This window comes from Convolutriloba macropyga, chromosome 4 (assembly GCF_964194025.1).
Source record: "Convolutriloba macropyga chromosome 4, txConMacr16.3, whole genome shotgun sequence".
Taxonomy (NCBI): domain Eukaryota; kingdom Metazoa; phylum Xenacoelomorpha; order Acoela; family Convolutidae; genus Convolutriloba; species Convolutriloba macropyga.
This window is the reverse complement of record NC_134471.1, coordinates 15309023-15325173: the sequence shown is the minus strand read 5'-3', so window position 1 is coordinate 15325173 and position 16151 is coordinate 15309023. Positions and strand designations below refer to the sequence as shown.

At 31.8% G+C, this 16151-nt stretch overlaps 1 protein-coding gene across 1 annotated transcript in view; it reads right to left on the bottom strand.

Moving 5' to 3' along the window:
* Positions 1–16151, bottom strand: part of LOC142337992 (uncharacterized) — a 188544-nt gene that overhangs the window by 88059 nt on the left and 84334 nt on the right. The window contains exon 10 of the mRNA XM_075387626.1: positions 2757–2872. Within this exon, the coding sequence (XP_075243741.1) occupies positions 2757–2872 (116 nt within the window). The remainder of the gene's footprint in view (positions 1–2756; positions 2873–16151) is intronic.

The window sequence follows — 16151 nt, the reverse complement described above, 5'->3', positions numbered from 1 at the left end:
TGGCGGGTCTGTAATGGAAAAGAAAAATATATTTATTAGTGCAATATTTGTAATTGAAAAGCTAGCACAACTTTTCACAGTTTTTGACCAGGCTTAGTACGCTACTAAATGCTAACATACCATTTTAATCAATTTTGCAACTGCGGGTAAAAAAGGAAACAGTTCTATTAATTAGTAGTGAGAGTTTTTTGAACTCATCGGTGTTCGATTTTTATTTAATTGTTTGAAAACCACATTAAAGTAACAGCAGAAGAAAAAGTGTCGTTCAATTCACAGGAGGCAATTATGAAAAAGTATATTCCAGCGGATATTATTTTTTTTAAAAAAAACCTAAAAGAAAATTAATTCCTATAAATTTTTCAAGGCTCAAAATCAATTACCAAACAAACTAATCCAACCAGTTTTTTTTCCCGAAGAGTCATTTTGTAAATCCATTTAAACATATGGATACAGTGTGATTAGTTAATAATATGTATTTTTGCAATTTTGCTTTCAATAAAAAGCATGCAAAGCTATTTCAAATTTTCAACGTATTAAATCTTCCATCTCATTTTCAAAATTCAAATAACTAGCAAAACTTTTTTCTTTGAAAGGTTATAGTCAAAAAAAATTGTTATGGTTCTGACTAGATTTTTTTTCAAAAATTTCTTTTGAACAATTATTCGTGAAATTGTAACTGGGCACTTCAAGTCTTAAGAAAATTTACATTAATTTCTTGTGTTTTGTTATACATTTACGTTAACAAATTTGCAAAAAATTGAGAAAATTTTGTATTCTGAAAAAAATCTTAAATACAATATGTTTTTCAAAATCAACAAAAATTTAGCTGTCTAATTTTTAGTTCAAACTCAAAAGCAATTTCAGTGAAAGCCTTTGTAATATTCAATTAAAGACCAGATCCAAAATAGAAAAAAAATGTTCCAAACAATACCCGAAACCCAATTATAGATCATTTGATGACATATAAACTCTGAAGTAATAGCTGGTTAGCTGTTTCATTCAAATCAAATCTTACAAAAAAATCAGGTGTAGTACAATATTAACTTCCTTAAAATTCGTAAAAATTAAATGTAGTACGAACACGACGATACATTGCTCGTTAACAGCAAACTCTGGCAATACGATGGCAGTTTGCCTCAAAAAGCGTAAATAAGTTCTTTGAGGAGCCTCAGACAGTGATATGAGAAGTAGTTATAGACATAATCAATGCTATAATTTGAAAAAAAAAACGAGTATAATTTTCTGGCACATCTGATTTGTCTTATGGTATTAAAGTGCCGCTAATTGATTTCAATTGCTTATAAAATTAAAGGAGAGTTTTGATGAAATAATAAGACTAACAACAAAAATTGTATTTTAACAGAAGCCAATTGTTCAATACTTTCCCCAGTGTTTCATCAAAATTATATTTTTCTGACTACATTACCAACCGAACAAAATTAGTATCACCGCAAATAAAAAGACAAGTCTTTCTGCGAAAATTTAATAATTGATAGATAAACGATTTTTTGAAATCATAGATCAACAGCAAATCAATAAAAAGATCACCATATTATTTATTTTTTGTGGTCAAAGTATATGCCAGAAATTGAGGGTCATCGCATCGTTATAGGTGAGATAAGCAATGAAACGGAATCATGGTATAAATTTGCCTAATGTTTTATATCTCCCTTAAGTATTATACTAACATCAATCCAAAAATTACAAAGTTATATTTTTTTAATTTTTTGAAAAGCTTTCAAAGTTTTTGAAAACAAAATGCACTCAAGCGAAGATTTTTAAAGTGAATTTAGAACAAAATGTACATGTTTTGCAATATGGTCAAAACTAGGGAATCTGCTCACTGACAAAACGGGTGATACAGTGCAAATTTTAAATTCTTAATAAACATTTTAATGATTTTTGCATTAAATTTCGAAACCACTTGAGCATTTTCAGTGCTTCCTTGTATAATCAAATACATTTACAAGATTTTTGCAAACTGTTAACAAATATTGCTGTTTTCTGTTCCAAATTTGATTTAAAAAAACTTTCGGTGACTGTTGCCTCAAGTGGGATACAAAACTGGTTATAGTTAGGCAATTATCGAATTAACTGATTTCTGTTTCATTTCTGCACTTAAAATAATTCATAACTTCAATATTCTTTTGAGGTTGTTTTTTTTAAAAAAAAAATTAACACCAACATTGTTAAACAAAACATTCTGAAAAAAAAACCAAAAATTTTATTTCAAATTTAGCGCCAGATATCAACGCACACAGTTTCATCGATGCGCGTAAGATTCATCCAGCCATCACAAATTTTTGGAAGTGACATAGTTTTTACTCTATGTTTATATACCAATAAGGACTTGACTAAGGATTTACTGTGTATTGAGGGTGTCAGGACAATATACCCAATGCCATTATACTCAATGCCATTATACCCAATGCCAAAATACCCAATTCATTTTGATACTTTTGTTCAATAATCCGACTAGAAATTAGCAGTCGCTATGAAACAAATGAATTAACGTACTTAATGGCCATGGCCATGCCTCAGCGGCCCGTGGGACTTGATATGAAACTATCACAACAAAACGTGGGATAAAATTATCCGCTTGAGTATGCTAAAACATACGTGTAATAGCGACGGCTAATTTGTAGTCGGCTTATTGAACGAAAATATCAAAGTGCATTAGGTAAAATGGCATTGGGTATAATGGCATTGGGATAATGGCATTGGGTATTTTGTCATGAAACCGCATTGAGACTAACTTGTTAGTGTCTAAGACGCAGAATCCGTCTATGAAGGGGTAGTTTGATGATATCTCTTCGAACTCTTCTAGCGAGATGAAACCGTCGCCATCCGAGTCATAATTCTTGAACACTGCCTATCAACACAAAAAATAAACACACTAAGTAAATTCTGAAGAGAGGGTTGTTGACGTCAACACTAGATAAACATTTCTAAGATATGTTGACGTGGAAACCTGAATTATGAAACATAGACAATTATACAACAACTTTTTGAGATAAGTTATACTTTTCCATACTCTAGTAAGTTTATCATAGACAATGGGGGCGGAAATGAGGGTCTGTTAATGAGCATCTCTACACCACATACCGACCGCACTTTTTGATCAATTAGAGGCCAGGAAGTTATTTTTTGTCTTAAGAAATTAAGAAATCGAGTTTTCGTTGATAAAAGATGTAGCTTTCATCAATAAAATTGAGGACAAAAAATGAACTCCTTCTACTTAACCAAATATTTTAACCTTCAATAATACTTTCAATCAATTTTCTTATGTGATTGATCAATTCGATCCAAACAGTCGCAAGAGTTGTCATGAAAAATCTGATCTTTTCTGCTAGCCCCCAGCTTAGATTTGCACCCCCATTTATACTTGTTTAAACAGACTGTTAAAGTTAAGTAAGTTTATACATAATAATATACGACCAACATGCATTTATTAAAAGCCAGCATAGCTATGGTTTGAAAGTATTACTTTGTTGCATATAACGTAAGCATCAACAAACAATTTCTGTTTTATAGCATTTTTGGTGTTATCGGCTACAATAAAAGCTTAATTTTTAATTTTTTAAAGGAAACTATTCAAGAAGTGCCTTCAATCTACCTAGACACTCTTGTTTCAATGAAATACAAAAATCGCTCTTACAATTGCGAAAACTTATATTTTGGGGTTTGGTAAAATGGCAGTTACATAGAGCTGCGAGTGCGAGCAGAAAAGGTCCCTTTGAGCGCTAAAGCGAAAAGCTAATAAACCATAAGATAAAATAATAAAAAAAATCATTTTGACAGAGAATGCTTTCAAAAAATAAGAGTGCTTATAAAGATTTAAAAAAACAGGTAAGAAAACTAAATGAAGCATCTACTAAATGAAGAAAACCATCTACTCATTATTTAAACAAAACTTTTAAGGTTTTCAATTTTCCTTTTCAAAATTGAACAAAGTCTTTAAAATTGAAGTTGGAAGAGAAAAACAACAAACGTTTTAGAAACCACTTTTAAAAATATTAAAAATAACTTTAGAAATTTTTATTGGATTATGACCATTTACAACCGCTAAATTTTGTTTCATCGCCGCATTCACATTATTCTTGCCAATCGGGTAGTTTTTTTGGATAATAAGATTTTAAACTTTGAACAATTGATAAGTGCAAGAAGTTTTGTGTAACCAAAACGTGTTCTAATATATGGTTTCGTTCACGATATGAAACTAGCAAAACCTATCCCTGTTGAAGAGAAATTAGCTAAAATTTTAGTGATCAACTTATTTCGCTATTGGGATTTTTGAATCAAATGATTGGATTGTAAAATAGTCATGGATGCAACAATTAGGGAAAAGCAATCAATTAAAAGAAAAAGTCTTCTACTAACATCGGACGTTCTAACGCACTGAGTTATGGGTGGAACATTGTGTTGTGGTGAGGATACTGATGTGGGGGGTAAAACTCTAAAAACCGCCCTCCACATCACGAATTAATTAGAGTCGTGTAGGCCCAACGGCTCTACGAGATCTTAATGACCTCAGGGCGTTACCTGATTATCCCATTTTTGAGGACGGGAAGCCAAAAAGGTCAGACAATAAAATGGGTCGAACGAAAAATTGCATTAAAAAGATCACAGTACTAATATAATTGCTACAGAATTCTTTTGAGAGCAATTAATTACCACCGAAAACATTGCAACAACATACAATTTTTAGTTTTTGCTCACATCTACAGTATTAGCATCTTCAGTGATGAAACAACAATTAAAATTATAGGAAAACTTTTTTTTTTAATGTATGAGAAATTATTATCTGAATTTCCATTTTTTCTTGTTTTTACTTCCTTGTTAGTTAACTTTGCTTTATTTGTGAAATTGGAGATACTAGATATTTGAAAAAAATTAAAATTTGACACATATCGTCATGGAAATTTGATTAGATTCCAGTGTAGGCTTAGAGAAACTTCGCAACTTTGTGGTCATCAGTGCAGTAATAATTTTTAAAATTTTCCTATGCAGAATTGACGTTTGTTTGAAACTCGTATGGCATAAATCATGTACATTTATGAGTAATGTGTATATGGCAGCATCCACATCAATGAGAGAACCTCTATTTATACAAAAGTTATGCATTTTTCTATTTTTTATATTTAGCATATTTTACTAATATTTTTACTAATTTAATATTTCTTGTTCTTTTTTACTTGATTCAGAAAACAAATTATAAAAAATAATAATAATAATGATAATAAACATATTATATAAATAATAATAAAAATAATTTTATATGTATAATCTCATACCAATACTATATATATATAATTCTACTATTAATTTAATATTTATAATTCTACTATTAATTTGATAATTATAATTTTACTAATAATTTAACAGTGGTTAAGTATGACCTAAGACTCATAGAATCAAAATTTACCATTACTATCTCTAATGCCTTTATCATTAAATGGATCTATTGCTATCTTGTATTATTCTTTAATTTCTAAATAAAGCCCTTTACTCTCAATAATATAATTAGTCTTATACTTAGTTTTATCTTTATATATAGCATTAATATAATCTTCCAATTTAATTTGGTTTTTAATTGTAGCCTTAGTTATTCCTTTTAACTTCTTTTCTTCTTCTCCTTTAGCCGACAGAGTTGCGGTGTAACCGATAACAATTTGCTTTTGCTTTAAGTAAACAAGCTTCTATAATATTATCAATAGGTAATTCATCTTTCATTTTACCCAAATCTAAGTTATGTAAAATACCACTTATCTTATTCATTTCGGTTTCTATAGTACTATCAGATGGAGCATTTATGATTATAAATATACAATCAGTATCTGTATAAGGATAAGTGCAATCTATCTCTTTCTCAGAGCATTTATATATAGCTTTATACATAAACAGTTTAGCTTTCTTTAATATAACAAAACCAATATAATTAAACTTATCTAACTCGACATTACTTCTTTTTTTATGAACTGCAACCAGATCATCATCAAACTCTACAGCCAAATTTACACCTAACAGTTTTTACTAATTTATTATATCTATCTACATCTCTAACTAACTCTACATCTTGTCCATTATATGCATTCTCTGTTGTTTTTCCATAAAAAAAATGATTCGTTAAATTAAAGAATACATCACCAAATCTATCTCCCATAGCTTTAACGTCTTTTCTATTCTGAATATTAAACTCAATATAAGGTTTTAACCATTCACTTTTACTATACTCCTACTTTTGTTTTTATCATCCTTTCAATCTTAAACCATTTTCAAAACACCAATCTAACATCTCTCCATCAATTACAAAGTCTTCTTTATCTTATACATTTGCCATCAACTTTTCATATGGTTTAGATCCTATCTTTTTTTCTTTTGATAATCTGTAAACTGTTCAATCATAGCTTTAACCTTTTCTGGAAAGAATGAACATTTCTTTGTTTTCTGTTTCAACTCATCATTATACTTTATATCAATGGTATAGATATAACCAAGGTTAGAACTAGATCTAGTGTAACTATTGTTATCACACACTTTAATTTCTCCAGTAGGTGAAGCTTGCACCATTGCAGAAGAATACAATGAGTTGAAGTCTAAATACTTTAAATTATTCTCTTTCCCAGTATACGCAGGATTTATTTGTTTATTTTTACATTTTAAATGAAAATCACCTAATACTGAACCTAACCCACCTCTAATACCATGTTGTATTGCATCGTAAATGTTAACTGCGTTTTCTTTATAATATTTAAGTCTAACATTAGTATATTTCAATCCACATAACCAAATTAATCCAAGAGTAGAATATGTGTAACAAGGATCTATTTCATAATAATCCAAACACTTATCTCTAAATCTTTCAAATACATCCACTGATAATAATACATCAGTTTTCATTACAATAATTACATCTACTATATAACGGGATAATACTATCTTCTTTCAATGGAATATTTACACTAAATATCTCTTTAAATAATTTATTATTATAACTCATCCTACTTATAAACCAATCAACTATATCGGTCGAGCCGCCACTTTGTGAATCTTCCCCAGCATAACTTTCATACTTATCTTCTAATATAACAGGATAGTTACTTTTAATATAAATACCAAAAGCAATGGGTATGTGTTTTCTGTTTTTATTATACATTCAAAATCATAATACATTGCAAATGGTACTCTATTCATGTGATGGAGCTGATCAAATTTTGGTTAGTCATTATTATGGAACGTTATTCTTCCAGTATAATTACACATATATAATGTTTATTTAATGCATCTTCAGTTCGAAATGAGACACCACATTTTAGACATTGATAATATTTAAGATTAGATGACCTTAATAAGAATGATACATATTTACATAGTAAATAATGATTATTCCATATATTAGATCATTTATGATCATTATGATTGATTAATACAGGGTTAATAGTTTTCTTTTTATTCAGATTAAACAAATTAAATAATACTTTATCTTTGTTTAACTCTTGTATTTTCTATAAATCTTTATATCCGTAAGAACCTCCGGTCTTGGTTCCCCAAGGAGGCGGAAGCTTTGATAATTTTATTTCATTAACAGATAAAGGTTTAATATAATTATTAACTCTATTAGGATTATCTTTAGCAGGATGTAGAGAAGCAATTAAACACCACAATAAACCTTTATTATCAGTATTTTGTATATTTAGTATATATCTAGATGTAAATGGTAACTTAGTAGTACACACACCACTAGGATAAAACCTTTGTGTATACATAGTTCTTTTAACAAAAAATCTTTGCATACTCCAAACAGATTCATTTCCTGTTCCTGCATTCTGGTCTCTGATTCTCCATTCAATAAATCCAAGTCATAAGGTCCATTAAATTAACTAGTCATTAGCCTTAATGTGAATTCATTTTCTTCCAGTTGTTCATCCGTAGGTTTTGTATACCTTATTACATCAAAGGTGTTAAACTTAAGATGGGGATGTATTTTATACAATGCCTCCAATGCTTCCAAGAATCTAGGATCTTCATTATCACTACTGGATATCATTATTTGATTATACTTCATATTATGATCTAACCCTAACTCATTAACAATATCTCTCCACTTTCCACCAAGAAGTTCATACTGATTATCTTTTTCGTTATGTCCATCTGATTCATTGTGTTTATTTTTATTGATATATCTAGTGTTACATATATTACAATAACCTGGAGTATCATTAGATATTTTAACTTTAGTTGTACCTGCAACATTATCCAGATGTATCTTTGTTTTAAAATGTTTAACCACACTGTATGGACTCAGGGGAGTCTTAAATGTTACACAATAAAACTTAAGTCCATTCTTTATTTTTTCTCCATTAATTAGTCTTACACTATTTTTATCTTTTAATGTTTCCATATGTTTATTATAAGCAGTATTATAATTCAGATACATGTTACAACCTTTGCAATACTTTACTCCTTCTAGTTCAGAATACTGCCTATCTAACTTTTGTTCTATATCTTTATTAGTGATTTTCTTACCACTGTCATTAGCATCCCCAATAATTTTATTTCTGTTGTTTATTCATTCATTCTTATTATGTTTAAATGATTGAATGTGTCTAACATAATTCTTTTGACTTATCTCTTGATTACATTCTTCGCATCTAATCTTCATAGAATTTGTTTTAGACTTTCTAGAATAGACATCCTCATCAGATGAATATGAAGACGAATCTTAAAACGAACCTGAATCAGAATCGGAATCTGAATCAGAATCAGAATCAGAATCTTTTTAATTATCTCTAGATGATCCTCTAGCTTTAGATGATTCTCTATCTTTAGATGATTTTCTGTCTCCATCTTAATCTTTTAGGTATTTAGCTTCTGCCTCCAACATCATCTCATGCATTTTATTTTCCCGTTTTTTTTATTTTGCTTCCTGTTCATCATATGACTTCTTTGTCTCTTTATTTATTTGATTGAAATTTCTGATTGACTCTAAAGGATCTTCTACTTTCTTCTTTTGTTCTTCTATAACTATTGGATTATTTTGTACTATTCTTTTGTTTTTATTTAGCAACATTTGGATAGCCATATCTGGATAACTTGATTCAATCTCCCCAATAGTAGATCTTTATGAGGTTTGCCCTCTTGATGAGGTTTGCCCTCTCGAAGATTGAGCTTGCTCACTTGAAGATTTAGCTTGCCCTCCTCCAAATATTATGGAATGAATGGTTTTGTTATAATTGGGCTCACTCATTTTTATACAACAAATTTTGAAATAATATTATTACAGACCTTTTCAATATTATAAAAATGATTAGTACAAAATGTGACAAATGTAAAAAAAGGCTTGGTGTTGCAGTTGTGATGAGTGTCAAAATAATCCCTTCCTTTGCTTTGTATTAAAAGATATTGTAACACTTAGAGAGCGACAGTATCATAAGCATAAACATTTTATTGATCCCAATCAATATTTAGTATGTAGAATGAGTAAAGTAAATAAACATATAACCCACTTCAGATTTAAACATTTGACTTGTAGGTTATGCACATATCTTAGTAGATATAGGTTTACTCGTACTAAAGAAAGATTCATAGAATATGCAAAGAAATATAATACTGAAGTTAAACCATAATTAGACATTTACTTATAGAGTAAGCTTATGTCTTATATGTTAGATATAGATGCATTCATAATATTATTGAAGTTCAAGACTAAGTCTATGACTAAGTCTAAATAGGTTTAAATGAATAAACTCCATGTTTAAATGCTGTTGATTCTCCCGCTACATATTATGTTGATATTTATTATTTTAATATCTTATTATTACTTTGATCCATATTCTGATATAAGGAAAAGGTTTAGAGGGTATAGGAATATTGTACCTGAACCATTTGAAAAGAAAAGAGGAAACTTTATTACTTATGGACCATCCAATTCCGGCAAAACAACATTCATAAAAAGTTATTGCAGCTTATATGAAACGGTTAATGTATTCTGTGTTGATACCAGAGAGTGGAAAGGATATAATACATTTCGCGTAAATGAATTAGATTTATCGTAAAATCCAGAAGACTTTGCTAATAGTTTTGTTACATTTGATGATATGGGGGATAACATTAGATTGCCAGCAGTAGATATGCTATATTCTTCTGGCAGACATCACAATATTAATATAAAATGTGTTGGTCAAACTGTAACAGATTTAAATACTAAAGCAAGAGATTAGTAACTCCCCATTAGTATTTATTACTTTGAATAGTTCTCAATTATTCTTTGAAAGGGTACGCGAGAAGTTTAAAGTTGATTCTAATCTATATAGATTTTGCCATCATGATTACGCCGTTATATGTTATAATACTATTGGCACCCTTTATACTGTATTAGATAAAGATAAAAATGTTGTATATGATTCTAGAGTAGGTGATCTTGATATTAGGAAGTATGTTGATAATACAGAGTTTAATCGAAAGGAATGTGAAATACTAAGTGGTTAATTAAAAAAAGAATGATCCAACCCGTAGACATTTAAGAAAATAAGCTAAAGTTCTATTTTGAAGAATATTAAAAGTTTAGAGGAATATCTAAATCGTTTAGTTTTTGTTAATCATATAAGAAACTAAAAGGTGTATTAAGTGAGATAAATAGTGCATATTATGTACTATTTGGTTCTATTCTTGTATTTGCAACCATCTCTAGTTTATTTCAAAATTTAGCAATTACTATATTTATAATGATAATAATAATAAAAAAAATAAAAAAAATATTAATATTGAAAATAGTAATATTAGTGAATTTTTATTGGCTATAGATGAAGGTGTTATAAAATTTAAAAAAAAGGTAAGAGGGTAACATTAGGTTTAGGCATATCTACTGAATCAATTGAATCAATTGAATCAATTGAACCAATTGAATCTTTTGAATCAAAGGAACAAAATAAAACAATTGGAAGAAATGAGTAGTAATAGGGTGAGCAAGGCTCGCCGCGGGGTGTAGACCCCATGTATTAAGATGGGCATAGGAGTATTTTTGAGAGAGGGTCTACTCTAATTTATTAAGATAGGGTATAGCGTACATGTATTAACATTAGTTATAGGGGCCGCCACGGATTAGGCGGCGCCACGTATTAAGATTAGCGGCCGCCACGTATTAATATTAGGAATAGCCGCCGCAACGTTTTAAGATTAGGAATAGCCGCCGCAACGTAATAAGATTGGGAATAGCCGCCGCAACGTATTAAGATTAATTATAGGGACCAGGGTATTAGTAGTATAGTGTGAGCAGATCAGGCCCCATTTTCGTAGCCGGTCATTAACCTTTCCGCGCAGGGAAATGTACAGGCGGGAATTGTACAGGCAGCGCGCACGGGAATTGTACAGGCGAGGAATTGTACAGGCAGCGCGCATGGGAATTGTACAGGCGGTGAATTATACAGGCAGCGCGCACGGGATTTTTAAAAGAATGAATTATGGAGGTACAAAAAGACAGACACAGTATTATTCAAGTACTTTATAAGTAATTTTAAACAGAACAGAGAGCGCCCACAATATGAAAATTTATTGAATAGTTTACAAGTTCAGGGGTACATTCCATCAGCTAACACTTTGCGTTTAGGACAAAAAATATGAGAGTCCTTTCTTTGTTTGTTCATAGGTAGCGACGCAGTGGTTGATTGTTCGAAATCCTTTATTTGTAGATGTTAAATTGATGATTTCTTCCATCACTCGCCGATACTTTTCCAATGGATCATCTCCGGTGTCCGTTTGTTTAGTCCTTTGCTGCTGAATTTGTACTTATCCGATTTGGCATCGTAGCAACAATAAATTTTGCTACAGAAACAGATCATTTCAGTACATCTAAATTTTTCCTTGAACAGACCTGGTTCACGCTTGTCGTGCTTTTTTGTTTATCACAAAAAGTTCTAGGGAAGAAATTTTGTACAGCATCAGCTTTGAAAGAATCATCACAATCGTGTTCCCTCAGAGCTTCCCCCTCTGCTTTTTTAGATGGACGAATGTAATCGTACCAATTATCGTGTGCTAGAGCTAAGTATAAGAAGTCAGTGTCCATTTCTAGCTCTTCGAATGTGTCGACATCGGAAAATTTATCAAAAAAATGTAATAAAGCTCCAGCATACGTAATTTTGCGTACTGAAGTATAAAAAGCTGACTATTATCGGTTTGCAGTGCTCAATTTTTGATTTTACAAGCTCAACTTCGTATAGTTCTTTCGACACACTGTTAAGTCTCTTAAACAATTTCCCGTTAATAGCTTTGTGTGTCTTTTCATCGTTCAGGTATTTTGTCGCTGTATGTCTGCTTTTGTCCATGATTTGGTAACCATAGGAACTATTCCCTAACAATTTCATTGTTTCTGCTACAACGTTTGATTCAGGATTTTCATCTCCAGCTCTTCCTGCATCAACAACTGATTGGACAAAATTGTTGAAACATTTTTTGGGTGTGTACTGAACGAAGCGATAAATTTTGGTGCATTTCAGCCCAAGATTAAGGTAAAAGTTGAGTAAAGGTGTTATGACTGTTCCATTCTCCAACTTGAAGCTCGAAATCAACATGCGTTGCGGTTGCTTGAGTAAATCGTTATCAATTGCATAATCCCTCATAGAATCACCAGTATCTGCTCTACTAACATTAAAGTTTTTAAAGATTGGTGGAAAATTTGAGAACTTGTATTTCAACCCGCCTGGAACTTTGAGATGACACTGAACGTAACTAAACAGTTAATCTTCTCTTATCTTAGCAAGTAGAGATTCTTGAGTCAGAGGTAGCTTGAATGGGAAATTGTTTCTCACGTGAACTTTTACAGATTTTTCACCTTTGAGAGTTTCCCAGCAGTTACATTCCCTTATCTCAACAACTTTATATCCTTTGTTCCGCAAATAGTCTCATCTTAGTACATCGTATTCCCGTTTCTTGAGCCCTCTCTGAGTCTCTTTCTCTGACATACGTGCTCTTGCTTCCTGACATGCACAAAAGTTAAAGTAGCAACCCATTGCTTCAAATATGGTTTTACAGTGAGCACAAAATCCGTCTACATTAAAACAATCAATCTTTTTCTGAGTCCCGCTTGTGTAGTAACTTTCAATAGTGCAAATGGGGCGCTGAGATTGTAGGTACGACATAACCATGTTCTCAAATTTCCTCGATTTATTTTGCCTAGCTTTAAACTTCTGAGAGTCTGAATCAAACTCCCATCTAGTGTAAAGGCCAGTGGGCATTTCCTGACACATTGAAAAAGGGTAAAGTTGACTAGCGTCTATACCCACAATTAATTTGCAAATATTTTCTGTGTTTCGAATATATGTTTGATCCACAACCGCTTTTCTAGTAAAGACGATGGAGGGACCACCAGTCATATCCTCACGTATTTTAGCATGTAACTCTTTGTCTGCTTCAACGAAAGGATAGAATTTGTTATTGGTTGATTTGTGTAGACAAATATTTGCCAAATTAAGTAGTGTGCAACCCATTTTTAACATATCAATCCCTTTGTTACAATAGAATTCCATCATTTTCTGCATCGCTTCTAGTGTCGGGACAACATCCTTGTTGTTATACCACCTGACAAAGTCTTGAAAAGTTGTCATTTGCTCCTGCTCGCAAACACTTTTCAAGTAATTGTAGTTGTCAACTCCCGAGGGGGGCACTACCTTCAACCTAAGTTTTTTCAGAGCCTCCTGTTGGGAAAGTCCACTATTCAACAATTTTGTGAAATCCGAAAATTCTTTCTCCAAGGGATTGTGATCTCTCAAGTTACTAAAGAAACATTCGTAAGGGGGAAGGAAAGTTGCGTCCAACTTGTTTGGTGAGTCGAACCATTCATAGGGGAAAAATCCTTTGGTTTCATTTGTCTTATAAGCTTTGAGGAACGAATCTAGTGATGTTGCTCCACCAAGAAAGTTTAAAATATCGAGAAACTGTACATCACCAAATTTAAAGGATCCAAAATGACTAGCTTTTTTAATAACCGTTGGTTGAATATCGCGCTCGTGAATGAGGTAGGGTAGTAAATAAGACTTGATAAGATTCAGATCATATTTCCCGCTGTTGAATCCAAATACAGGTAAAGTGTTGACATAACGTTCAAAATGTTGTTGTAGTTTGAGAAGTTGATTTTTCTGAATTTGAAGGAATTGAGTCAACATATCAATTTCTTCTTCTTCTTCTTCGATATTTTGAAATTCAAACATTGGAGTACTCTCATTTTTCCTTTCAATTAGCTTCTCGAAAATAGAATTTATTCTGATTTTAATTGCATTTTCAATTGAGGAATATTTTTGCAACATTTCTGCTTTACTTTTGCTAGCTAGTTCTTCTAGTGCTTCAACAAAAGATACAATCAGTGTTTTGGGGTCTTTCTTGCATAGGAAAATAGGTTCTTGTAATAAATTAGAGGAAATTGACACAGAGATTGGTTCATGTTTTCCTATCCAAGTAGTTGTATTGGTATCTTTTAGTTCATTAGATGGAACGCAGATTGATTCGAAACCAAATACCTCCAAGTTTTTGAACAGTTTTTGATCTTCCTCATATCTAACTCCGAAACCGTCAAGCTTATCGAACAAAGTTTCTCTCAAAGTGTAAACACTCTTCTGATAAACGTGCTGTATCCTATCTTTACAAGATTTCACGTGGCGGTGGAGATTACCAGCACGCCTAATAAAAGTATCACAATTAGGACAGTGGAATCGTTTGAAAAACGTGTTGATATCATCAACATAGCAAATGTGGTTGTTGTAGCGCAGTAGATTAATGTTTTTCGCGTACATCTCAAAATTTCTTCTTGCAAGTTCACCTACAAAATCCACTTCCTCAATATCAATGTCATAAATGAAAATGTTGTGTTTTACAGCACTTTCAACAAACACAGGGTGATCCATTGACACTCCTCTAAAGTTAATTGCATCTTGACCAGACTCGTGAAGACAGTCATTGAACAACTTAGCTGCGTTTGTTTCCAGCTCTGATCCATACAAGTGAACAGCCACAGCTCTAAACAAGCAAAAGTAGTCCTTATAGATTTCTCAGTATCCATTCGTAACAAGACAATTTACATCTGATCTTCTCAACAGCTGTTCAGGTATAACAGCATCTAAACATCCCATTGGAATATTGTTGAGAAGAGCACAGATAATTGTTACATTCGTAGTTAGTGCATACCGCCATTTTGTATTTGCCCTTTCTTGAGAACAACTCTCAACCAAATCCATTTTCTCTACTCTATCCTGAAGTGAGACTAAGTCCCCCTTCGAATAAAGTAAATGAGACTTCTCAAAGAAGGTGTTGTTCTCATGAGCATAAGAATATCGGTATTCGTCTGTCTCCGCATTTCATAAAATAAATCCAAGCGATAAATTTATTTTTGCAGCGCAGTTAAGCTTTTCAAACACTTCCTTCAGTTTTTCATTAATTTCGCTGGGATCAGGTTTCGACAATTTAAAATTGAATATTCTATGTCTCCCATTCTACATCTCAGCATTGTCAACGAAGTGTTGACAGGCACTAAGTTCCTGCTGTAACTGTTCGTTGTTCTTATCCAATTCTTCCAATTCTAGTACTTCTTTCAAGCTTTCGCTGGATTTGGATCCAACTTAGGTCGATGTTCCGTGTTTCCGTCTCTTATGTTGTTGAAAAGAATAGAACTTGGAAATTCCTCCAAACATATAGTGCACACTGTATTAAGCTTCTTATCTTGAGGAGCGTGATGCTTAGCAAGGTGGTAGTTCAAGTACTCTTTCCTCTTTGTATAGGAATGTGGACACTTGGGACAATTTAAAGTCCCACTATCACATGATTTTTTTGTGTCTAGCCATTTGCTGCTTCACAACCATTTTCTAGCACTTTGTGCATTTGACAGGTAGATTTCTACCAAGAGAAGGCATTGTATTGTTTTGATCCAAAATAAATTGAATAAAATTCAGGTAAAGTGCCGAGCAACTGTATCTGATAACAAAGTGCGAACGAATACAATTTTTGGTTTTTCAGTAAGAATAAATCGCATGACTCATTTTTTCCATATAAGGCAATGACGTAACTTCTATTTTTAGTAGCATTATGAAATAAGAAAGTTCAAGAACTTCCTACGAAACAATCACAGTGTTGCATTCTACATTGTATTCAAATTCATTGTATTCAGAAAG